The sequence below is a fragment of the Mustela erminea genome, chromosome 14, assembly GCF_009829155.1.
Source record: "Mustela erminea isolate mMusErm1 chromosome 14, mMusErm1.Pri, whole genome shotgun sequence".
Classification (NCBI taxonomy): Eukaryota; Metazoa; Chordata; class Mammalia; order Carnivora; family Mustelidae; genus Mustela; species Mustela erminea.
The window spans coordinates 57,436,981-57,461,016 of NC_045627.1; the positions used below are offsets into that span (position 1 = coordinate 57,436,981).

Here is a 24,036-nt window from a genome sequence, read left to right on the forward strand (position 1 = left end):
GCCTTATATATCCCACTGGCTTAAATGTCTTCTGGGCTCAGGCCTTTAATAGAAACGAATAAAGTTTACTGGTAAGATTTGTAGGAATAGTGGAGAACTCTAGAAAACATGCCTAATCTAAAGGGGGCAGCCAGTAGTCAGTGTCAGCCAATTGTTGCCATATGGGAAAGGAAGGTCCAAATGTTTTAGATCGCATTTTTCTTTTCTTTTCTTTTTTTTTAAAGATTTTATTTATTTATTTGACAGACAGAGATCACAAGTAGGCAGAGAGGCAGGCAGAGAGAGAAAGAGAGGGAAGCAGGCGCCCTGCTGAGCAGAGAGCCCCCTATGCGGGGCTTGATCCCAGGACCCTGAGATCATGACCTGAGCCGAAGGCAGCGGCTTAACCCACTGAGCCACCCAGGTGCCCCTATAGATCGCATTTTTCAAAAGAATTCAGAAATCTGAATTTTATATGAAATTATTTAATTTTTTAAAAGATTTTATTTATTTATTTGATAGAAGACACAGCGAGAGAGGGAACACAAGCAGGGAGAGTGGGAGAGGGAGAAGCAGGCTTCCTGCTGAGCAGGGAGCCCGAATGCCAGGCTCAATCCCAGGACCTGAACCGAAGGCAGATGCTTAACGACTGAGCCACCCAGGCGCCCCTGAAATTATTTAATTTTTAAATGTTGGCAACAAATCCAAATTGGGAGGGAAGACAAAGAGGAAAAATGAAAGAGAAACATGTGTAGGCCAAGCAGAGCAATGATACAACCCAGGGTTTGCCAGTTTGTCACTCTTGCTTTATGCAGACTTCTTGTCTTTTCCTAACACTTTGGGAGATGTTTAAACACTTACTTTAAGGTATATTCAGAACTTTATCATATGCAGCCAGAATTTCCATTCCCCTGCCAGTTCTTTAAATCTTTTCATAAAGTTTTTATTGAGCACCTAACATGTGCTAAGTTATCATTACATCTTACTTAAAATGAAATGTTAATAATTAATTACATAAAACACATATAACTTCCATAATGATCCAAATGACTCAGAAATACATACTTAATTTCAGCTATTTTTTAAAAAGTGATAAAAAAATTTAAAAAATTAAAAAAATATATGATCAAACACAAAGAATTCTTTTTAGAAACCGACCAGAGCACTACCATTCTTAAGAGGTCAATGGGAAAGTTTCAGAACATAAGGCATCCCTGTATTTAAAAGTAGCACTTCTAAAAGAATCCAAGGGCAGCCAACCTGCAAATCTTCTAACTGGAGGTAATTTTGATATCTGAATGGCTTCTAACCCAATAGAGGTCATCTATGACACCAAGCAGTACCCAAGTTCATACTAATGCCAAAAGGTGGGGAGGGGGGGAAAGGTCGGAATCTTGTCATCTGACTGAGTGGGAAGTCACTAAACAATTCAGTCTGGCTCAGGTTACCAATTGCTGGTGATTACATTTTAATATAAGTGTGTTAAACAATATACATTGTATCCTGCTTCCCACATGAAACAACATAGCTTTCGTCACTTTTTCCCTCTTATTTTTTTTTTTCCAGCCTTCCTCTGTACTCGCCTCTCTCCCAGTCTACAGGTTTTGTACATTTAAGGTATGCCTACTTCTGTTTCCACCATTTCTTCTGCTCTTCATCAGGATCGGACTTTTCAAAAAGTTAAACGTCTTTGCTATCTCAGAGATTCTCCACACCCCTTACACTCCCATCCCAAGGCCCATGCCCTCCCACCCCCCACCCCCCACCCCCAGCCCCCAGCCCCCCACCCACGTTCTTCCCCAAGCTGGCAGCCTCAGCCATTCCAGAAATTGACAAAGAAGTTGCAAAGGGAGTGCCACTTCTCAGCACAGTAGGTCTCCGTGAGCTTCGCGTTCTCGTCCAACCCGTCCGGATCAGGCCGCGTCCCCAGGGGTCGCTCCTCTTCTGGGTCCGAGGTTGCCTTCCTCTTGCCCGCTTTGGTCTTCTCAGAGGGCTTCCCTCTGGGAGACTTGCTCTCGGGAAGTCGGGACCCTCCTGCGAGACCGGGAGCGGGCTCCCGGAGCCGCCCCCGGCTCCTTGCTGGGGGCTCGGGATCCCGGGGGAAGACTGCCGCAGTGGGGCGCACGGGTGAGGACCCGTGGGGCACCAGGCGCAGCTCGGCGCCGTGGCCCTTCTTGCCTGCGCACAGGCGAGCCTTGAGCGGAGCCGGGTCCTGGCACGGCCGCCTCTTCTTGCGCAGCCCGCCCAGCACCTGCTTCCAGTAGTGGGGGCCGCGGGCGACGTAGGCGGCGCAGCGCTCCGGCTCCCCGCGGTAGGCGCACTGCTGGAGCGCCCCGGCCGGGTCCCGGCAGCTCAGCGCCAGCTCGCTCCCCGCCGCGGGCCCTGGGACGCGCGGCAGGAGCTGCCAGCTGCACGCGTGCCGCTCGGGGCTGACGAAGCGGCCGGAAGAGCCGCCCGTGGGAGCGGAGGCCAGCTCTGCCGCGCTGCCAGCCGTCCCCTTGGCTCTCCGGGCGGCCACGAGGAGGCAGCCACCCAGCAGCAGCAGCAGCAGCCTCAGAGGACTCATGGTCTGTGCTCAGGTCGGGTCTTCGGGACGCCTGGGCGATTCAGTGGTGCCTGGGCCGGCAGAGCCACATCCCTCGGACCTGGGGACAGAGGGAGAGACTGCTGCTGCAAATGCGTCTTCCCACACCGTCTACCATTCCCACACGCTGGTGTCCAGTAGGCAGCAGCAGCCTGAGAAGAAACTCTCTGAGAAAATCGCTTACTGTCTAAATAACCGTTTAATATCTTTTTGAAACCCGGTGCAAAGACGAAAACAAAGCGAGGCCTGAAAATTGCCACCTTCACCCCCTCCCTTCTTCACCCTCCAATAAACTACAAAATCATTTCAGATTGTTTTTTGGAAACATGCATTTTTACTGCACTCTGAACTTACCGAGTTCTGGGAGAGGTGGTGGAGTCCTAGCAGGGTAGAGGGAATGACTGCATGAGAGATTAGTCCGTTTTTGCCGGCTCCCAGTGAATGAACACGTAATGAATGGGACAGGAGGGGCCTCCCCCACTCTGCCCCTCCCAGACTTGTCTCCCACTGGGAGATTTCCCACCGCCACCACACGCAAAAACACACGCCCCAAATGTGTGAGAGAAGTGACACTGTGACATGAAATATAAATCTTGTATTTGGCTTCCTGTGTTTAAAAGAATCACGCAGATTTTAACAGGTCATTCTTTTCTTTCCAGTTACGTATTTAATCATACAAACATGAAGTTAAACAGAAAGATCTAAGTTTTTAAGAGTTAAACAAAAAAATTCATATTAGAAACAAAACCACTGTCAATATTCTCAGCCAGGCACTACATTCTCTTCATATCATTCTGAGTTCTGTGTTCTCAGCCAGATGTTGATAGTCTTTCTTATCCTAATAATGTAATTTTAATTCTAATAACTGCTAACTACTAATAAAAATATACCCTCATTTATTAACATACTATAGTGTCCCTCAGTTAATCCAGGGGTGGGCATTTGGGTTTTGGATTATTTTTAGATATTATAAATCAATTATAAACTACTTGCAAAAGTTAATAAAAAATAATTTATTTAGATTATAGTTACAAGGTAACATTATCAATTCAAGCGGTATAATCTTTAAGAGTTATTGTGTTCTTGCATCTTGAGAATCTTATATTTAAGCAAAGCATAAAATATTCCATCATCTTTTTAAAAAATGTTCTCAGTAACAAATTTTTTTTCATTTCAAGAGTTTTTATACTGCTTTACAATTGTTTTATACATGTGAGTAATTTCCTAATTACCCAAGATGTCAAGAAGTCTCGTTATATTATTTCCCAATGTTTTCTTACAGACTATTTTCTATTACTGAACTCACTTTTAATATTGTATTTGAACAGTTACAATTTGAATACTACTATAAAAACCAAAATATTTCAGAATTAGAACATATTTAAATATATATTCTCATATATTAAATATATAGTAGTGTATATTGACCTAAGAAAGGAAATTTTACTACTCTTGTGAGATTAGAAAGATTAAATGACTTACCAAGGTCACACATCACTTAGTGATAAAGCCATATGCCACCTGACTTTCAGTTATCAATAATCTTTACATTTCAGGGGTGCCTGGGTCGCTCAGTGGGTTAAGCATCTGCCTCTGGCTTAGGTCATGATATCAGGGCCTGGGATGGAGCCCTTCATTGGGCTCCCTGCTTAGCAGGGAGTCTGCTTCTCCCTCTTTCCGATCAAGCACTCTCTCGCTCTCTCTCTGTCTCTCAAATAGATAAACAAAATCTTAAAAAAAAACACTTTACATTTCAGCTTTGTATTATTACATCGCTATCATTTTCAAATGATACGTTTTTGTTACATTGAACTGATTTACAATGAAAAGCAATTAGTACGTATTAGGTTAATAAATAGTAATGTAAGTTTCATAAACAAGAGTAGTTCACTAATGTTCTTCAAAGATGCAAACCTTCTCCTTCCCAGAAAACTGTATCTGTGGGAGTAAAGCACTGATGAGGAGAGTTAGAGGCTTTTGTCTGCTGCTTTGGCTTTACTTACTGTGATAGCTACCCAACTGAATTGGAAGAGTTTTCCAGCTAAAGAGTGACATCTTGTGACATTGCATGTTAATTACAATGAAAAAGTTCTTTACCTGGAAAGTCATCATCAAGAGGGAAATTACAGACCCAAGGGTTTTCTGTCAGAAACATTGTTCTCTGAGGAAAGGGGACACACAGATGTGCTTTGCCACATCAGAAAGTGGTATGTCTTACCACAAGGTAAATTTTAATATTTTACTTATTTATTTTGAGAAAGAACTTGCGAGCACAATCCAGGGTGGAGGGCAGGGACAGAGAGAGAGAGAGAATACCAAGCCAACTTTCTTCTGAGCACAGAGCCCAATGCAGGCTCAATCTCACCACCCTGAGATCGTGACCTGACCTTAAACCAAGAGTCCAGCGCTCAACCCATGGAGCCACCAAGGCGTACCCCTCCAAGTTACTTTTTGAAAACTGTGGTAAAAAATATATATCACAAAATTTGCCATTTTAACCATTCTTCAGTGTGCAGTTCAGTGGCATAAGTACATTCATACTGCTGTGCAACTATTACTACCATCCAGCTCCAGAACATCTTTTATCTTCCAAATGTAGCCGCTAAACAGTAACTCCTCATGCCTTGCTTCCTCTACCTCCTGGTAACCATCATTCAACATTCTGTTTCTGAGAACTTAACTGCTCTAGGCACCTCACAGAAGTGGAATCATACAGTTTTTGTCCCTTCATGACCAGCTGATTTCACTCAGCATGATGTCTTCAAGGTTAGTGCATGTTGTAATGTTTGTCAGAATTATCTTCCTATTTAAGGCTGAGTAGTATTCCACTGTATGTATACATCACATGTTGTTTCTCTGTTAATCTATCAATGGGCTCTCCAGTTGCTTCTGACTTTGGGCTCTTGTGAATAATGTGGCTTGAATATGGCTGTACCAAAACCCGTTTGAGTTCCTGTTTTCAATTCTTTTAGGTATTTACACAGAGTGGAATTAATGGTTCATATTATAATTTTCTTTTTAACTTTTTAAAGTAAGGATTTTATTTATTTTTTTAAAGACAGAGTGCACACAAGAGAGCGAGAGCTAGTGAGTGAGAGAGAGAGAGCAAGCATGGGGGTAGAGGGGCCGAGGGAGAGAGAGAAGCAGACTCCCAAATGAACAAGGAGCCTGATGCTGTGGGGCTAGATCCCCCGACCCTTCGATCATGACCTTAGCTGAAGGCAGATGCTTAACTGACTGAGTCACCCAGAAGCCCCTATTTTTAACTTTTTGAGGAACCCCTATACTGTTTTCCATAATGCCTGAACCATTTTACCGTCCTGCCAACAGTGCACAAGTGTCCCTATTTCTCCAGATCCTTGCCAATACTTGTTACTGTTTGTTTACTTGCTTGCTTGCTTGGTTTTGTTTTCATAATAGCCATCCTGATGGGTGTAACCTGATATCTCATTGTGGGTTTCATTGATATTTCTCTAATGATTACTGATGTTGAGCATGTTTTTTATCTGCTTATTAGTCATTTTTATCTCTTCTTTGTAATATGTCTGTTGAAGTCCTTTGCCCACTTTTCAATCAGGTTGTTTTATTTTTGTTTTTGTTGAGTTATAGGAGTTCATCTATATTCTATACATTAATCCCTTTAAAATTTTTTTTAAAGACTTCATTTTTAAGTAATCTCTACAGCCAACATGGGACTCAAACTCCCAACTCTGAGACCAAGAGCTGCATGCTCTACCGAGTCAGACAAGCGTCCCTAAATCTTAACCTCTTATGGATATATGATTTGCAATATTTTCTCCTATTCTGTAGGTTGTCTTTCATTCTGTTGACAGTGTCCTTTGATATATAAGAGTTTTAAATTTTGATGTAGTCCAAGGGGAGACATTTTATTTTTTTAATTTTAATTTTTTTTTTAACTTTATTTATTTATTTGACAGACAGAGATCACAAGTAAGCAGGGAGGCAGGCAGAGAGGGAGGAAGAAGCAGGCCCCCCACTGAGCAGAGAACCCAACATGGGGCTCGATCCCAGAACCCTGGGATCATGACCCGAGGTGAAGGCAGAGGCCTTAACCCACTGAGCCACCCAGGCGCCCCAGGGGAGACATTTTAAAAAATATTATGATGTGAGATATGTAAGAAGGCATGAAATAAATATTTCAATATTAACTTAAAAAAATTAATCCTGGGGGGCGCCTGGGTGGCTCAGTGGGTTAAAGCCTTGCCTTCTGCTCAGGTCATGATCCCAGGGTCCTGGGATCGAGCCCCACGTTGGGCTCTCTGCTCAGCGGAGAGCCTGCTTCCTCCTCTCTCTCTGCCTGTTTCTCTGCCTACTTGTGATCTCTATCTGTCAAATAAATAAATAAAATCTTAAAAAAAGAAAAGAAAAGAAAAGAAAAAAATTAATCCTGGGATGTCTGTGTTAAGCGTCTGCCTTCGGCTCAGGTCATGATTCCAGGGTCTTGGGATTAAGTCCTGCATTGGGCTTCCTGCTCATTGGGGAGCCTGCTTCTCCCTCTGCCTGCTGGTCCCCCTGCTTGTGCTTACTCACTCTCTCACTCTCACTCTCTCTCTGACAAATAAATAAATAAAATCTTTTAAAAGAACTCAAAAAATGTTAGAAAAAAAAAATCTCGTTTGCACCAACGATCCAACAGGTGTTTGGATTCATACCATATGCTACCTAATAGTTTACAATGAGGTGAATTTCGTGATAATTTCAGTGATTAATTTCTTAGTCCTGCCCTGTGAATAGTAGGAAGGAAATATATTACCATAACAACTATGTTGCACCTCCTTCCCTTCTTCTAGAGAAGGTTAGCTGCAGCACCTGACGCACAAACTTCTATGGTGAATAGGCCTCCTGCCTCTTGGTCTTTCTTTCTTTCTCTTTCTTTCTTCCTTCCTGAACTCTTTCCTTTCTTTCTATCTCTATCTCTGCACCCATTGTGGAGTTTGAACTCACTCTGAGATCGAGAGTTGTGTGCTCTACTGACTGAGCCACCCAGGTGCCCCAGGTTTCTTAAGACTACATAATTCTTTCTGCATGTAAAATCAGCTTTGCATAGTTCAAGAGTCTAATTTTCCTTGCTTCATCAGTATTTGCCCAATTGTGCAAATTATAATGTAAGCTTTTTAGGCAAGGATAACTTTTTTAGTTCTTTTGTAACTAAAAGAACTCTTGTACCTAATACAATGCTCAAGGCAAAAAGCTGGTTGCTTGAACTCTCGCACACTGCTGGTAGGAGCGTAAAGTGGTGCAATCACTTTAGGAAACTGTTTGACATTCTCTTACGGAGTTACGTACACTAAGATCCAACCATCCTTCTTCTAGGATTTTACCCAATGCAAATGAAAACTTATGACAACAGCCAGACAGGTAAAAGGATATTTATAGCACTTTATTCATTATAATAGCCCCAAAGTGGAAACAACTTAATTATCCATCAAGTGGGTGGATAAACAAAGTATAATAAAAATCTGTTTTTTACTTAGCAGTAAAAAGGAATGAACTGCTGCAGCATGCCAAGAGTGTGACTTAATTTCAAAACCACTGTGTTGCTCCAATGAAGCCAGGCACAAAAGAGCCCATATTGTATGACTGAATCTATATGAAGTTCTAGAGCAAATGAAACTAATCAACCGTGGAAAAAAATTAGAATAGAGGTGCCCTTGAGGGATGAGTGCTGCTTTGTGTTACCCAGGAAGGGATATAAAGGAACTTTCTAGGGGTTATGTATGTCTATATATTATATATCTATATTCTAAATTTTCTGTATATTTTATTTTGATAGAGGTTTAGGTTACACCTAAGATTTATACATTTTATTGTATGTCAATTTTACCTAAAAAAGAAGCCAAATAAATAATTATTCAACCCAATTTAATGATATCAATGTTGAGTGTTTAGGGCTGAAGTGTATTGATGCTTGCAACTTGTTTTTTTTTTTTTTAAATAAAGATTTTATTTATTATTTATTTGACAGAGAGAGAGAGAGAGAGACAGATCACAAATAGGCAGAGAGGCAGGCAGAGGGGGAGGAGAAAGCAGGCTCCCCGCTGAGCGGAGAGCCCGATGCAGCGCTCGATCCAAGGACCCTGAGATAATGACCTGAGCTGAAGGCAGAGGCTTAACCCATTGAGCCGCCCAGGTGCCCTGCAACTTGTTTTTAAATGTATAAAAAATCTGGACAATATGAATAGAGGGAAATAAATAGTAGTTATGTTCTAAAGCTAATAGAGTAAAATATTAATTGTAGAATATAGGTCATTGGCATATGGGTGTTCACTGCATATTTTTTTCAACTCTCATATTTTTGAAATATTTTACAATAAATGTAAAAAATAGAAAATAACAGAAACAATTTTAAAAATTATATTCCTACAATTAAGAATTAACATATATTGAAATCTTGTTATATTTGTGTTCCACATTTTTTTAAGGAAAAAGTGTCACATAACTTTTCCATTTTCATTACCCCTATCAAATCCCATTTTCCTCCTGCCCCACTCCCAGCCAGGATAACCTGCTTTTTATCGTAAGTTTGGGGCTTATTCTTTCAATACACTTGTATTTTTAGATTGATTTATGCACGTATATGTAAAGCTCATGTCAAACATACTCATTGCAGGGGCACTTGGCTGGGTTCAGTCTGTAGAGTGTGCAAACTCTTAATCTTGGGGTTGTTAAGTTCAAGCCCCACATTGGGTGTGGAGATTGCTTAAAAATAAAATCTTAAAAAAAAGGATACTCATTTAACTTCATTTATAATAATGTAAAATTGGAAAAACCTAAGTATCAGTCAGTAAAGAATGAATAAATTATGGATTTTCATATAATGGACTAGATCTTGGAAGCATAATGTTAATTAATTAACTATGAGCTTATAAATGATACTTTTTGTTCTTTTTTTTTTAAGATTTTATCTATTCATTTGACAGAGATCACAAGTAGGCAGAGAGAGAGGCAGGCAGAGAGAGAGAGGGAGGGAGGGAAGCAGGCTCCCCACTGAGCAGAGAGCCCGATGTGGGGCTCAATGTGGGGCTTGATCCCAGGACCCTGGGAGCCTGACCTGAGCCAAAGGCAGAGGCTTTAACCCACTGAGCCACTCAGGCGCCCCAACTTTTTGTTCTTTATGGATACACATATATTAGCAAAATGATAAAAACATGGGACAGGAAGCATATACACAAACTTGGTAGGTTATATCTGGGAAGGTAGGGAGGAGAATGGTATTATGGCCTTTTGCACCATATACATTAAGGAAAATTTGAAACAAAAAGAACTTTAGTCAAACTCTCTTCCTCCTCCAGCTTTATTGGATAGTTTAAAATTACATTTCTATTTTCTAGGACTTCAGTTGCTTTTTTCCATCTGACTTTTAAAAACTGAAACACAGTTGTCTAAGTGATATAGTATACAAAAATAACAGCTTGATTTCTGTGAAGATGCATTTCTCTGCAATTCCTGAATAACTCCAACTTATGCTAACTCTGAGCATAAATGTTTACTCTGGGTTTTAGATATAGTCTTTGAAAAAATGTGTTCTAAACCTTTGCCATCACCTTATGTATATCCAGCCTAATACTGTGATGAAGTTGTTCCTGTTTAAGCCTTTATCCCCATTTTTCTCACACAGCCATTAACACACATTTGTCTTTTTATTTTGTTTACTCCCACTCAACTGTATATTCTATGTAGGGCCTGATACAGATGTTACTTGATATTATCTAATAACTACCGAGGTCAGATAATCCAAGGCCATTGTTATGCTAAAGTTAAAGTTATTTATGAAAACTCATAGATACTCCATAATTGGTTTACCTTCCTACATGGGAACATATCCAAGAAACCAAAACAGGCTTACTGGTCTGACTCAACTCTTCCCATTCATCAATCCCTATTCACCAGTGGGGTGGAGAGGGGTTCTTTAACAAAGAATTATACATAACACCTCTAGCAAACTAAACAAACTTTTTTGTTTGTTTGTTTTGTTTTTGGTAGTTAAATGCAGAAGTTGGTTTTTTCCCCATCCTTTCTCTCCTTTTCCATGGCAAGTAAAACTCACTGTCCTGGGAGTAGACTCTGCCAACCTTTGGCCAGTGAAGAGGATTCAGAGAAAATAGTGTGACCTTCAATCAGAAAAAGGAGAAGCAACAAAGGAAAATAAAGCTGTGGCTATAGTCATGCATTCCCGTGCAAGGTCTCCTCACTTGCCACAGTGGTCACGGTCAACTTCACTTGTTCTCCTGCAGTTGATGGCTATGTAACCAGTCTCACCACACCTATCACACTCACTTTGGGGCAGTCTTTTTGAATGTGTCCAAACTGTCCACAAGAATAGCACTTCTGCTCATCCTTATGGTCATGGTCATGAGCCAGATGGCCTGGTCGGCTACAGCGGTAGCAGAATTGCTCTCTCTCTCAGGATCCTGGCAGTCCTTGTTTAAGTGGCTACGTCTACTGCTATTATAGCCAGGTGTCCTCATGAAGACCACAATCATCTGCAAGATAACCAGACTCACCACAGTGATAACAGGTGTCTGGAAGAGATAAGGGACCAAACTGGAAACCTCTACCAAGGTTTCCACCTCTGCCATGGCTTCTTATTCCAAGACCACAGCCTCCACCTGTAGGGCATTCCTGGGCCTCATAGTCAGATCGTCCACACTGGAAACACTCATTACTGCTCATGGCTGCAGTTAGATCTTCAGTATCTGATCAGGGATGCAGTGGTGGACACTCAGACACAGGACCAGGAAGGCCTGCCATTGATTTTTTGAAACCACTTTTCTGGTGATAAAGTATAATAGCTAATATTTATTTAGCAGTTAGTATTTTTTAAGTGTATCATATCTTGCTCATTTAATCCTTACCATCACTTTACAGAGTACAGGTTCATAATCCATTATTTACAATTCTGAAACTGGAAAGGGTCTAAAAACCATATTTTTAAAAAATTCATTTGGCAGCAAACCTGATCTGAACTGGCTTGCAACTATTTACAGTCTTTGATTTATTCCTCTTAGTATGGCTGACTATTCATACCTTTTGCTGTGGAGCTATAAATGTATTTGATTATAGGATGCTGCCCTAGAAGCTGTTGGGGTATGATGTAATACAAGGTATATGAGCTGGATTACTAGATCCAATCAAAACCTAAAATTGAAATAGAAATCTAAAAGAATTCTTGGGGCGCCTGGGTGGCTCAGTGGGTTAAATCCTCTGCCTTCGGCTCGGGTCATGATCCCAGGGTCCTGGGATCGAGTCCCACGTTGGGCTCTCTGCTCTGCAGAGAGCCTGCTTCCCTTCCTCTCTCTCTGCCTACTTGTGATCTCTCTCTGTCGAATAAATAAATAAAATCTTTAAAAAAAAAAGAATTCTTAATTCAGAAAACCACCTGGTAGGCATTTCAAATACGCATTGTGGACCAACTGATGATCATAACCATTTTACAGATGAGACACAGAAGTTAAGTCACTCACTCAAGATCATATAGTTAACCAAAAGAAAAATCAATGTAGTTAATAGTATTTTTGCATGCTTATTGTGACAGTCACTTGGTTAAATGCCTTTATTTTATTTTATTTTTTTTAAAGATTTTATTTATTTATTTGACAGACAGAGATCACAAGTAGGCAGAGAGGCAGGCAGAGAGAGAGAGGGAAGCAGGCTTCCTGTAGAGCAGGGAGCCCGATGTGGGGCTTGATCCCAGGACCCTGAGATCATGACCCGAGCCGAAGGCAGCAGCCCAAACCACTGAGCCACCCAGGCGCCCTGGTTAAATGCCTTTAATTCATTATCTCATTTAATACTCACTACCACAATAGGAGGTCCTATTATTTTATTTTTTAAGATTTTATTTATTTATTTGACAGAGAGAGAGAGAGAGAGAGAGATCACAAGCAGGCAGAGAGGCAGGCAGAGAGAGAGGGGAAGCAGGCTTCCCACCAAGCAGAGAACCTGATTCGGTACTCCATCCCAGGACCTTGAGATCATGACCCAAGCCAAAGGCAGAGGCTTAACCCACTGAGCCACCCAGGTGCCCCAGGAGGTGCTATTATTCCCATTTCACAGATGAAGGAACTGAAGCTTAGAAGGGTAAAACTCCCTTAACAGCTGTGTTAAATATTTTGAGGAAGGATTTAAAAACAAGATAGACTGATATCAATATATTTGATTATTACACTACCCTTGCAAACCTATGATACTAGCCATTTCCTGTCTTCTACATGTTATTTTGAACTATATATCTACTTACCTCTGAATATTAAAGAGAAAGATTTCTGATCAGATTATTTTATTCACATGTTAAAGCTCTCCTATGACTTCCTACTGCATCTAAGTAAAATCCAAATTCCTTACAATGGCCTCTATCTTCTAGTTCATCTCTCCACACAGCAGACTTCCCTTAGGCTTTTACACTTCCTCTACCTGGAATTCTCCCCAGATCTTCACACAGCTGGCTCCCCACTGTTTTTCAGGCCTGAGGTTAAGTGCCTCCTTGGTTTTTCCCTAATTACCCAGTCTAGTGTCTCTAATCATCCTATTTATCCCATCATTCTGCTTTACATGAAATATAAACATGACATTTTCTTGTTTACCTGTTTACTCTTTTTCCTTCCATTAGGATGTAAGTTCAACCAAATGAGTACCCTGAAGTTCCAATCTCTAGTAGAGTTCGGCAAATGGTAGGTATTAATTTTGGTTGAATAAATGAATGTAGTACACAATCAGTTAAGTAGTACCTGCTTTTTTGTTTCATTGGTGGGAAATATATTGAGAAGGTGGGTGTGAGATGACTGTGAAATGTGAAGATACTTGAACATCAGCTTAATTGGATTTTGTCTAACAGTACAAACAGTGCCTAGTGAAGTGTTAGACACAGAGCGGGTGCCATATATATTTACTGAATGAATGAACAACAGTAAGTATTACTAACTTGGATCGTGGGCAAATTAAACTTTCTGAGCTTAGTTTCCTTACCTCTAAATTAAAGATTAATAGGGTGCTTGGATTGCTCTGTTAGTAGGGCATGTGACTCTTGATCTTGGGGTTGTGAGTTTGAGCCCCATGGTGGGTGTAGAGATTACTTAAATATAAAATCTCAAAAAAAAAAATAAATTGAAGGTTAAAACTTACTTTACCGGTCGGCCTAGAAATTATAGGAGATAAATCATGCCAAATGCTTACCACATAAGCAGGAACTTGTTTGTTTCTTTTCCCTTACATTTATAAACTACTTTATGGTTTACAAAGCTCTTGTAAGCTTTCCTAGATACATGACATCATTTTATTCCCATAACCTTCTATAGTACTTCTCACTAGCTTCATTTTATAGATGAAAAGCAGACTCAGGTGTTGAGACATAGATTCTTCAGGTAATGAGAAGCCAGTGGGCAAATTTTATATGCAGAGTGACATGATAAAAGCAGTGGTTTTGTGTGTGTGTTTTAAAGATTTTATTTATTTATTTGTTAGAGAGAGAGCACAAGCAGGGAGAGCGGCAGACAGGGAGAGGAGCAGGCTCTCAGCTAAACAGAAGCCCGAGGTGGGGCTCATTCCCAGGACGCTGGGGTCATGACCCCAGCAGAAGGCAGCCGCTTGATCAGGCACCCCCAAAGCAGGTTTTTCTTTTTCCTTTTTTTTTTTTTTGAATACGGATCTGTTAGCGGCCTCAAGATGGACTTGACTTTAAAAGCTAGAGAAACAATACCTCAGCTACTATCATAAAAATCAAGTTTAAGATGGTAAGGACTTGCACTAAGTGACAGAAGAATGTTTAAAAGACTAATGAGTTAAGCAACTCAATAGCCAGATAAGCCACCAAAAAAAAAAAAAAAAAAAAAGTCGGGCGTGGGCTGGGAATTTTTACACGCGACTGAGAAAATCATCGTTTTTTATCTATAACGTAGACAGCTGAGAAAACAAACTGGGTTTGGCAAAATAGCTGGCAGAAGACCTTCCCTACGATAGCAATGCAGAACTTCTGGCGAATATGGCTAACATTGGAGCTGTGTCCTAAGTGCCCCAGCAGATCTTCCCTGCTTTCACCCCTCCCACTGGCATCGCCCCCCTCGAATAGAGCACCTAAGGTCTTCGGGATCGTGTTTTCTCTAGCAGTCTGGTTGGATAAGGACCAGGGCAGTAAGGAATTAGATACCAAGTTTTTCGAATTTCTAGAGTCTTGGCTAAATCGCCTTTCTTTTCTTCTCTAGGAAATAAGGGTACCCTTATTTATCCTTCCTGTCTCGTTAACGACAGATAGCCACAAACTTTTTCTTTCGGGTGCACGCAGCCGAACAGAAACTACCCTCACGCCTTCCCCTCACTCGCACAGAGGAGGCCGTGGCGGGGAGCTGACGTCACTTCCGGCGCGCTGACGCTCAGTCCAGCGTGCCGACGCCTGCGTCAGCAAAGAGCGGGGCTGGGGGCCCCCGGTTTGAAGTCGTGCGGGTCGGAGGACTGCCGCCTCCGCCGCCGCCTCAGACCCTTGCTCCCCGGCCGCGGCGGGGACGAATTCGGGCAGGCGGCGGGGCAGATGTTCAAGGGCTCACGGCGGGACGCCCCGCGCCGCACCGGCCCTCTCCTCTGACCGGGGCCTGGGCCTTCGTCGCTCTGCTCTCTGGAAACTAGCGCCTCAGCGGTGCGGCGCGTAGCTCGCGGGGAGATCCGAAGCGCCGGCGCCCGGCCATGGCGGTATCCAGGTGGGTCTCGTTCCTTAAGAGAAGACAGGAAGGTAGCTCAGGCGAGGCATGGTCTCCTCTCGGTGCCCTCACTCCCAGAAAGGAGCGGTTCCCATTGTCACTGGGCTTGGGCGCCTTCTTCCACAGACTTCGGAGTTCGCTTCTCGGTCTCTGAGGGTTTGGGCTTCAGAAACGTCTTTTTCTTGTGCTTTGTGCCACGTTAGAACTAGTTTTTCTCTTTCCTCACCATGCTTCGCTTCTCTGGTTTCTCTTCCCCCTTTCAGTTCTAGCTAGAGCCTGTTACCTCTCTTAGTGCTTCTAAGGCTGATCCCTAACCTCCATTTCATGGGAAAACTTGGTAGTAACTGTCGAGGTCTGGGAGATTTGAATGACTATTATCCAAGTGAACTTCTAATTATGTTAGAAATTATTTATGGCTTTAAGGATATGTTCTTTCCTGAGGACTTTTTTCTTAGAGTAGAATTCTTTTGTTTAGCAGTAAACATTCAGTCGTCAGCATTGTAATTTTTGGCAAGTTATTGTATTAGCAACGTCTTTCCTAACTAAGGCGTGAAAGATATAATAAATCTCGTTATTTTAAAATGTTGCCGATCAACAGAAACGTTTGGGAAAACTGTAGAAAAGCCAGTAAGACGTATAGCTATGGGAGGAAAGTCCTTTCCTCCAATATGACCAGAATCGTGGGAAAACTTTTTGTTTTGATTGATTTTGGAAATGTCAGTAGGGGATGGTCCTTCTGATGTTACCAGTCAGGAATCACCAAGTTCGCTAGAGTTGATGAGGTAAGTTTTCATGAGAACTGGGGTTTTCTGTCAAATAGACTAAAGGAAGCAATGACAGTTAAGAAAATAAATAGTTTTCATTCATTTTCCACAATAAGTTGAAATTCATTCTCTTGACACAGTAGGTGCTCATGCAAGCTGTTTTGCAAGCCAAAAGGGTAACCCATTCCTCACAGACTCACTAGATAACTGATGAAATAGCGTGTTCTGGGAGAAGTCCATGGGAGTTGGTTTAAGGGGGTTGCTAGATACCTGTAGGAGAGAGCATCTAATTTTTTATTTCATACATTAATTGAATCCAGTCATTGTGAGGAAAGTGTTATTTTGTGATATATAAAATTACCTTGAGAGAATAAAGTGGTGGTTTAACTTTTTGTAAATACTGAAAAGTGTATCTTCTCTAATTTGTTACCTTCTATATAAATATATATAGGTTATAAATACATTGATACAGCAACTTAATATGAGATTTGTTTATTAGGTGATACAGTGTTTAAGAGAATGAGTAGCTCCTGGGACTCCACTTGGTGGAGCATGTGGCTCTTGATCTAGGGGTGGCAGTTCAAGCCCCATGTTGGGTGGAGAGTTTACTTAATAAAAATATTAAAAATCAAGATTAGCTTTTGAAATTCCTCTTAGAGCAGACTGTTTTCACAGTATTGGATATAGCGTTTATAGAGACAAAATGAAAGTATTTAAAGAGAAACTAATCTGCTTGGCCTTTGCTAATCTATTTACAGAAGTTTAAGGCATGTAAATTTCTCAATGAATTCGTGGGTTTTGAAAGCTACTGCCTTTTGTTCTTGACACTGGATTTCAAAGGGTAGTGCTCTTTTTTATGTAGATTTTTTTTGCCAAAATTCTGTTAAATCCTAAAAAAACAAAATCTGTCATGGTTTTAGGTAAAAGCTACTCCTGTGTATAATTTAGTAATATCAGGGTCCAAGAAAGACACTTTTGAGACACCTTCTGTGTTTTGGGGGATACTGTCAGTTCTCGCCTTTTTTTCTTTTTCTTTTTCTTTTTCTTTTTTTTTTTTTTTTTTAAAGATTTTACTTATTTATTTGACAGAGAGAGACACAACAAGAGAGGGAACACAAGCAGGGGGAGTGGGAGAGGAAGAAGCAGGCTTCCCGCTGAGTAGGCAGCATGATGTAGGGGTCAGTCCCAAGACCCAGAGATCATGACCTGAGCTAAAGGCAGCTGCTTAACTACTGAGCCACCCACACGCCCTAGCTCTTATTTTTTTTTTTTTTATTAGAAGATTCACTTCGAACAGCACACTTTAATTTCAAGCTGCTCTTTTCCGTACACTAAGCATGTTTCTTTACTAACTGAATTTCCTTTCTTATTGGTGTATGCTTATAGAATACAGACTTATTTGAATATTTTATGCAGAATAGGTAGAAGATAGCTCAAGAGATAAAAATTTTATTTGCCAGAATCAAATCTAAAATATTTTTTGCACTGTAATATTTTTAGGACCTTGTAAATATTTCCAACAGAAGGGAAATGGTTAGTTAGTACCATCATTCCCTCAATTGCCAGGTTCAGGAATCTGGGAATAATAAATAATTTTTCCCTTTCTTCTCTTCCCGCCAATCCAGTTACCAAACCCAATCTGTTAGTCTATTTTTCTAATCTTTCTCTGGCCAGTTGTCTTTCTTTCCATACCAGTTACCACAATCTTGCTCCGTGCCACCATCATCTCTGATCCAAGACACCTGCAACAGCAGCCACTTGTTCTTCCTGCCTCCCATGGCCATCTCTAATTTTTTCTTCACTTCAGCCATATTTTGCTAATATGCAAATGTTAATGTCTTTTTTTTTTTTTTTTTTTTTTTTTTTTTTGCTTAAAACCTTTAGATGTTTTCTTTTGCCTTGGCATATAGTCCAAATTCTGTAACAGACTTATCTTACTAGGTTCTTTGTGATCTGGTTTCTGCTTCACCTTGTGTCAGGTTCTCTCCATCTTTCTCCCTTTCATTTTGAATCTGTTCTCACCTTCCATTCTTTACCTCTGGAAGATTCCTTTTTTGCCCTCCCACCACTCACCCCAAGTCTGGGTAACCTTAGTTTTGGAGTATAAGTTTATATGTCACTTTGGGAAGCTTTCTCTGGTTTTACCTCATCTGAGTTACTTGCACCAATATGTATTTCTCTCAGTCATTATATATTTCATAATTGTGTAATTGTTCTCCCTGCTTGGATTTAGGTACACTCTGGAGAGAAGGGAGTATGTCTGATCTTTCTCTTCCCAGGAGAGTGCTTGGGTCCTAGTAGGTGCTCTACACTCCTTTTTAAGCGAATGAGTGATTTTGTTTCTTGTTTTAGGAGCTGTCATAATTTTACCATAGTTTATGAATGTAGTAGAATATTCCCAGGGTTTTTTCTGTGAGTCCTTAATAGTTCAGCTATAGTTTTTCCTTAGGAAGACAAACTTTCGCTATACCTTTGAATATTAGCCGGGATTATAATTTTGAAAAACACAATTTTATCAGAACTATTTTAAAAAAGTCTATAGCATATTGAATTCTGTGATAGTGTGGCCTTTTATAATCCAAATTAGATATAATACAACTTTGCACTCTGTGTGTTCAAAGTTTTTAGACCCTGCTTATAGTTTTTATAACGGTCTAGTTTTATCATACTTTGAATTGTAAGAATGTGGCAAAATTATCAAATACACGGTCAACTCTTGATTTTTGGGAGAGTTAAATCTTGCAAATAAATAAACTTTGAAACTCTTTAAAATTGCAAATATAGTTATAGCATTTGAAGTTCTGTAAAATGCAGTGAAGTACTACTGAAAAATGTATGACTCCTTAGACCCTTAATAAGAGACAAATATACAAATGTAGGAGTAGAGAACAATGTTGCCCTTGAGATATGAATGTTGGAAGGTCAGCTTAGTTCATTTACTAGCTACTTACTCCCACAAAACCAACTTCAGCAAAAAGACAAATTATATATACTAACAGTTTTCATTGTTGCTTGCAAATAATTGAAATAGTAATTGTTAAATATCTTTTAAAATTTTTTATTTTTTTTTTACTATGGTTAGCGAACATATAGCATCGTTAGCTTTTTCTTTTCTTTTTTAAGATTTTTTTTGTCAGAGATTAAGAGAGAAAGCGCAAGCAGGGGGAATGGCAGAGAAAGGGAGAAGCAGGTTCCCACTGACCAGAGAGCCTGAGGTGAGGCTTGATCCTAGGACCCTGGGATCATGACCTGAAACTGAGCCACCCAGGTGCCCCACTGTTAAATCTTTGAATAATGCTGTCTTGCTTTGTGAGCCTTTTCTGCGGTTGGGTAGGGCCATCAACAGTAAAGACAGCCTTAGAGGAACTGTTAAGATATGTTTATTACAGAAGATGGTGAATTTGTGATAGTGTTGAGTACCATGACTTACTACACGTTTGTTTGTGTGTGTGTGTGTTTAAGATTGTTTTTCATACCTTTGCCAGATTATGCCATAACTGGTTGAGGTGACTTTTGTATATTGATTAGCTAATAGGAACATAGTTTTCCTTTGATAATACAAATTTAAAAATATTCTTCTTCAGTGATCTAAGCTATAGAGGCCATGATTTGACTGCATTATTAGAAACTTTCTCAGGTCTGTGACATTTTTGCATTTGAAAATAATGCAATGTTCAGAAAGGTTTCTGGAAAAAAGGGAGCACACCCTCTTATGGAAGAAACAAATTGCTACATTTGATCAGAACTTTGCTCAGTTTTGTTAATTCTCTCTGTATTGCTGATACTGTAGAGAAACATTGTTTCAATAGTCCTTTTCTACCAAACACAAGGAAGTTTCTTGAGGGGGAGGTTCCAGTGGATCCTTCCTCCTGATGGAGAAACGATAATATGATCTTGATGATCTCTAGGACAGCTCAGGTTTCTTGTGTTTGTTAGGCCTCTTCCTCCGTTACTGCTAATTTCAATCAATTATAGGATTGACAGAACTGTTACAAATATTAATATGTCAAATATTTCATAATTAAAAGCCAGGAAAGGTAGAAGAGGTATATGGAAGCTTTTACATTTTAGTCTGTATGGCAAATGCCCCCCTGTTTCTTTGCTTTATTCCTCAGGGTACTTACATAAAGCATTTTGTTGTTTGGTTTTTAAATTATGGTAAAATACACATAACATAAAATTCACCATTTTAACCATTTTAAAGTGCACAGTTTTGTATGAACTTTTAAAATAACATATTTCTTTTGAAGAGCCTAGATTTTATCCTTTTTTTTTTTTAAGATTTTATTTATTTATTTGACAGAGAGAGATCACAAGTAGGCAGAGAGGCAGGCAGAGAGAGAGAGAGGAGGAAGCAGACTCCCTGCTGAGCAGAGAGCCCGATGCGCGACTCGATCCCAGGACCCTGAGATCATGACCCGAGCCGAAGGCAGCGGCCTAATCCACTGAGCCACCCAGGCGCCCCTAGATTTTATCTTTAAAGTCATGCAAAAGGCTGTAGCTTGATGGGTGGATCAAGAGTAGAGGTTAGAAAAAAAATGTCCTAAAGGAAATAACTGTTTGGTTGTACTATTTGAGTATTGATTTAATGATTAGTTATAGAATGCTTTCTATGTTCTAGGTATTAGAGATACAGCAGAGAACAAAGACAGAGTCCCCATTAAAAAAAAAAAATTAAAGATTTTATTTGTTTCAGAGAGTGTGAGTGCAAGCGTGATGGGGGGAGGGAGAAGCAGACTTCCTGCTGACCAGGGAGCCCAGTGCTGGGATTGATACCAAGGTCCTGGGATCATGACCTCAGCTGTAGGCAGACACTTAACCGAGAGAGCCACCCAGGTGCCCCTAGAGTCCCTATTTTAAGGAATTAATGTTTTAGTGTGGAAGTAAGAGAATACAGTTTATTCTGGCATGCACCTGGCTTTGCACCTGGCTTTCATGTGGTTTCACATCTTCATATTGATTCTCAGTGTACTGTGTGGTGTCTTACTGTTCCTTGTTGAAAGAATATAACATTAGCATAATTTCATATTACCCACAATATAAATTAGAAGGTATACATTTAAAAACATCAGTCTAGAGAATTTCTTTGAAGTTGTTTATTTTGACCATAACTTTCTTACTTAATGATAATATGTGAAACTTACTACAGTGTTTATATTAGATATTTACTTTCTTTTCTTATTCCCTAAGTCACACAGAAAAGTAAAAAAATTCAAATAGTTTCTGTTTTAAATTTTACTGTTAAATGTAAAAAAAAAAGCTTTACAAAATGGACAAACTTGACTGATAATTCTTAGTTAAGGTTACATAGCTTTCCTTGTGAAGTGTTCTACTAGTTGACCTTATACTGTTTTTCGAAGAGATTTAAGTTTAAATTTATTCTAAGAATACGGAGGTCGGAAGTAGATCGAAGAAGTTATATTTATACTTTTTTAAAAAATCTCTGCTCCCCAATGTGGGCTTAAACTCATGATGCTGAGATCATGAGTTGCTTGTTCTAGTGACTGAGCCAGCCAGGCACCCCTATCCTTTTTTTTTGTTAAATTTTCAAATGGCTTAGGAATGGAAATGCAGCATGTACTTGTTTGTTAATGATGAAGTAGTAACCTAGGACATAGTTCAAAATACCTATGATTTCTTTTTGTATCTTTTTATATGTTTATTTCATAAGTTATCATAATGCAAATAGCTGAAGAGAAGAGGGGTTAGATTGCAGCTGCCAGCATAATCTCTGCAAACTTTCATGTTCTCTTTCTTTTTTCTAGTCAGTCTTTAGAGCAATTGCCTGAAGTCATAGTTTGGTAAACAAAATGTGAATCGTCTTGTGTAATTCTCTCTGAATTAAAATCCAGATTGAAAATGGGCCAGATTTCTTATCAGTAAATTCATAACCAGTAGATATTGTCAAATATAATTGCCTTCTATTCTATTTAAATTATTCTTCCAGTCTTTGGTACCTTTCATACAGCTTGACATCTATTCAATCTTTCTCCTCCATCTATCTATCCTTCAAAGAATGAAGAATGGCATTTTTTTCCTACTAGCTGTTCTGCAAGAGAAGTTTTAGCCAAAAGAAGTATTGTGGTAAGTACTGTGTTTCCACAGTTAGCCCTTCTTTTAACTTTCTTTCTCTTCTGACCACCTAGCTTCTGTCACATTCTCCTTCACCAAGGGCCCTACCTGCCTTCCAACATAATTCTGACCCTGTCTCATGCCCTTGCCCTTCCCCCCACCAGTTGCCATACCAGCCTTTTCCTGGTATTGTGTTCTGGCCGTGATGCTTGCCTCATAGCTGGCTGCCTTGGGGTAACAGGACAGATTGCCCTCTTGTCAGATCCTGGTCTGCTCATCCCTTTGTTCTTCCTTTTGTGTGGTGTTTATTCTGCTATTCTGGATAGAGGATGGGAGATCTTCAAAAAACCAAAGACGTATTCTTATATCCCCATTCCTCTATTCAAGGAGGCAAGTGTGGTTACCACCAGCGTGGAAGATGTGAGGATAAATAGGCCTGGATTAGGTGAGAGAGTGGACTAATCTGTTATCCCAGGACAGTTGGCTGCTGGAGGAGCAGAGGTTACATGACACGGCATTGGAATAAAAGGCTTTGCATAAAGGAGAGACGAGGAACTGCGTGGCTATGAGACAGGATCAGCATTGGGTTAGAGAGGAGTCAAAAGGCCAGGAGTGTGGCTCTAATGAAGCTGGGTAGCAGGAGACTAAAGGAAAGTTTAGGAAGGGTGGAGATTTTTGAAGGAATACAGTGTCTACTTCATGGTCTCTTTCTCATCTTGCTCTTTGGAGCAGGTATAACTGCCTTGATGTTCTGAATGCTGGAATACTGCTGGGCTGATTTTATCACTTACTGAAACATTACCTTAGCATCAGTTCTGTTTGTTTTTTGTTTTTCTTGTTTTTAAAGATTTATTTATGAGAGAGAGACAGAGCTCATGTGAGCAGGGGTGGGTGCAGAGTGGGAGAGAGAATCACAAGTAGACTCCTTGCTGAGTGTGCAGCCCAGGGCTGAGCCTGATCTCATGATCCTGGGATCATGACCTGAGCTGGGTGCCTAACTGATTGAACCACCCAGGCACCCCAGTTCTGTTATTTTTACAACTTGTTTTTATATATTATAGCTATTACAAATTAAGGGTGTTTCTCAAAGGAAGCAAAAAAAATTCTAATATAGCTCACTTTTTTTAGCATACACTTTGTTTACTTAAAAATGATGTATAAACGTGGCCCTAAGAAACTTGCACTTTAATACCAACTAAAGAATTGTTTTAATACTGAGCAAAGACATTGCAGAGGCACTATGCAAAGTATTGTGGCAGAGAAAAAGAATCTTTGGAGGCAGTGAAGCCTCATGAGCATAAGACATCATGGGATGAATTAGTGTAAGAGATGCCCCAAAAGAGCATAACAAATACCAAAATGGTTATTCAAGATGAGAATTCATGTAGATTTCAGAAGAGGAATTAATCTCTATGATACAGCAACCTGAGATAGATTCAAGAGGGTAAAGGACTTTAAATCTTGATGGATGGGAGCTAGTTGAAGAATTGAGACAAGAAAAGACATTCCAAGTGGAAAATGGTATAGAAGAAATTGTGAAAATCATAAAGGTCCATGTTGGGGAGGTACTTATTTGTTTTTGATTATTGTCTATTAGGCAATGATGAGCCATTGACAGTTTTAGAGTAAGGTAATAACTTGATCAAAAGATGCTTTAGGAAGAAATCTGGCAATAAGATCACGTTACCTTGGAGTTAAGCTCACCAGGCAGTTGAAACTGTGGCTCCCATATGGACTAGATTGAGGATGATTTGTGATGTGTTATAGTTTAAACAAGTAACAATATAGTTTCCTCAGGGAACTGGTGAGATGAGGAGCCAAGGATTGATTATGGGAGAATGTACATATTAAGAGTTAGGGATACCAGAGGAAGAATTGAGAATTCAGATATGAACAGGGTAATATAATGTGAAAACTTAGGTAAAAAAGT

General features: G+C 40.1%; 2 protein-coding genes and 1 pseudogene across 5 annotated transcripts in view; 1 reads left to right on the forward strand and 2 right to left on the reverse strand.

Moving 5' to 3' along the window:
* Window positions 1-654: 654 nt before the first annotated feature.
* The window catches only part of FGFBP3 (fibroblast growth factor binding protein 3), a 130,624-nt gene continuing 107,242 nt past the window's right edge, over window positions 655-24,036 (reverse strand). For 2 of the 3 annotated variants that reach the window (XM_032311691.1, XM_032311690.1), the window contains one exon: window positions 655-2,624. In XM_032311691.1, the coding sequence (XP_032167582.1) occupies window positions 1,793-2,545 (753 nt within the window). In that variant the 5' untranslated portion in view covers window positions 2,546-2,624 and the 3' untranslated portion in view covers window positions 655-1,792. Of the gene's footprint in view, window positions 2,625-2,917; window positions 3,204-24,036 lie in introns of those variants that run through there. The other variant, XM_032311689.1, reaches the window with a different exon arrangement.
* On the reverse strand, window positions 9,870-11,333 carry LOC116572612 (annotated as a pseudogene).
* The window catches only part of BTAF1 (B-TFIID TATA-box binding protein associated factor 1), a 97,930-nt gene continuing 88,830 nt past the window's right edge, over window positions 14,937-24,036 (forward strand). Inside the window, exon 1 of one of the 2 annotated variants that reach the window (XM_032311686.1) lies at window positions 14,937-15,270. In XM_032311686.1, the coding sequence (XP_032167577.1) occupies window positions 15,257-15,270 (14 nt within the window). In that variant the 5' untranslated portion in view covers window positions 14,937-15,256. The remainder of the gene's footprint in view (window positions 15,271-24,036) is intronic. The other variant, XM_032311688.1, reaches the window with a different exon arrangement.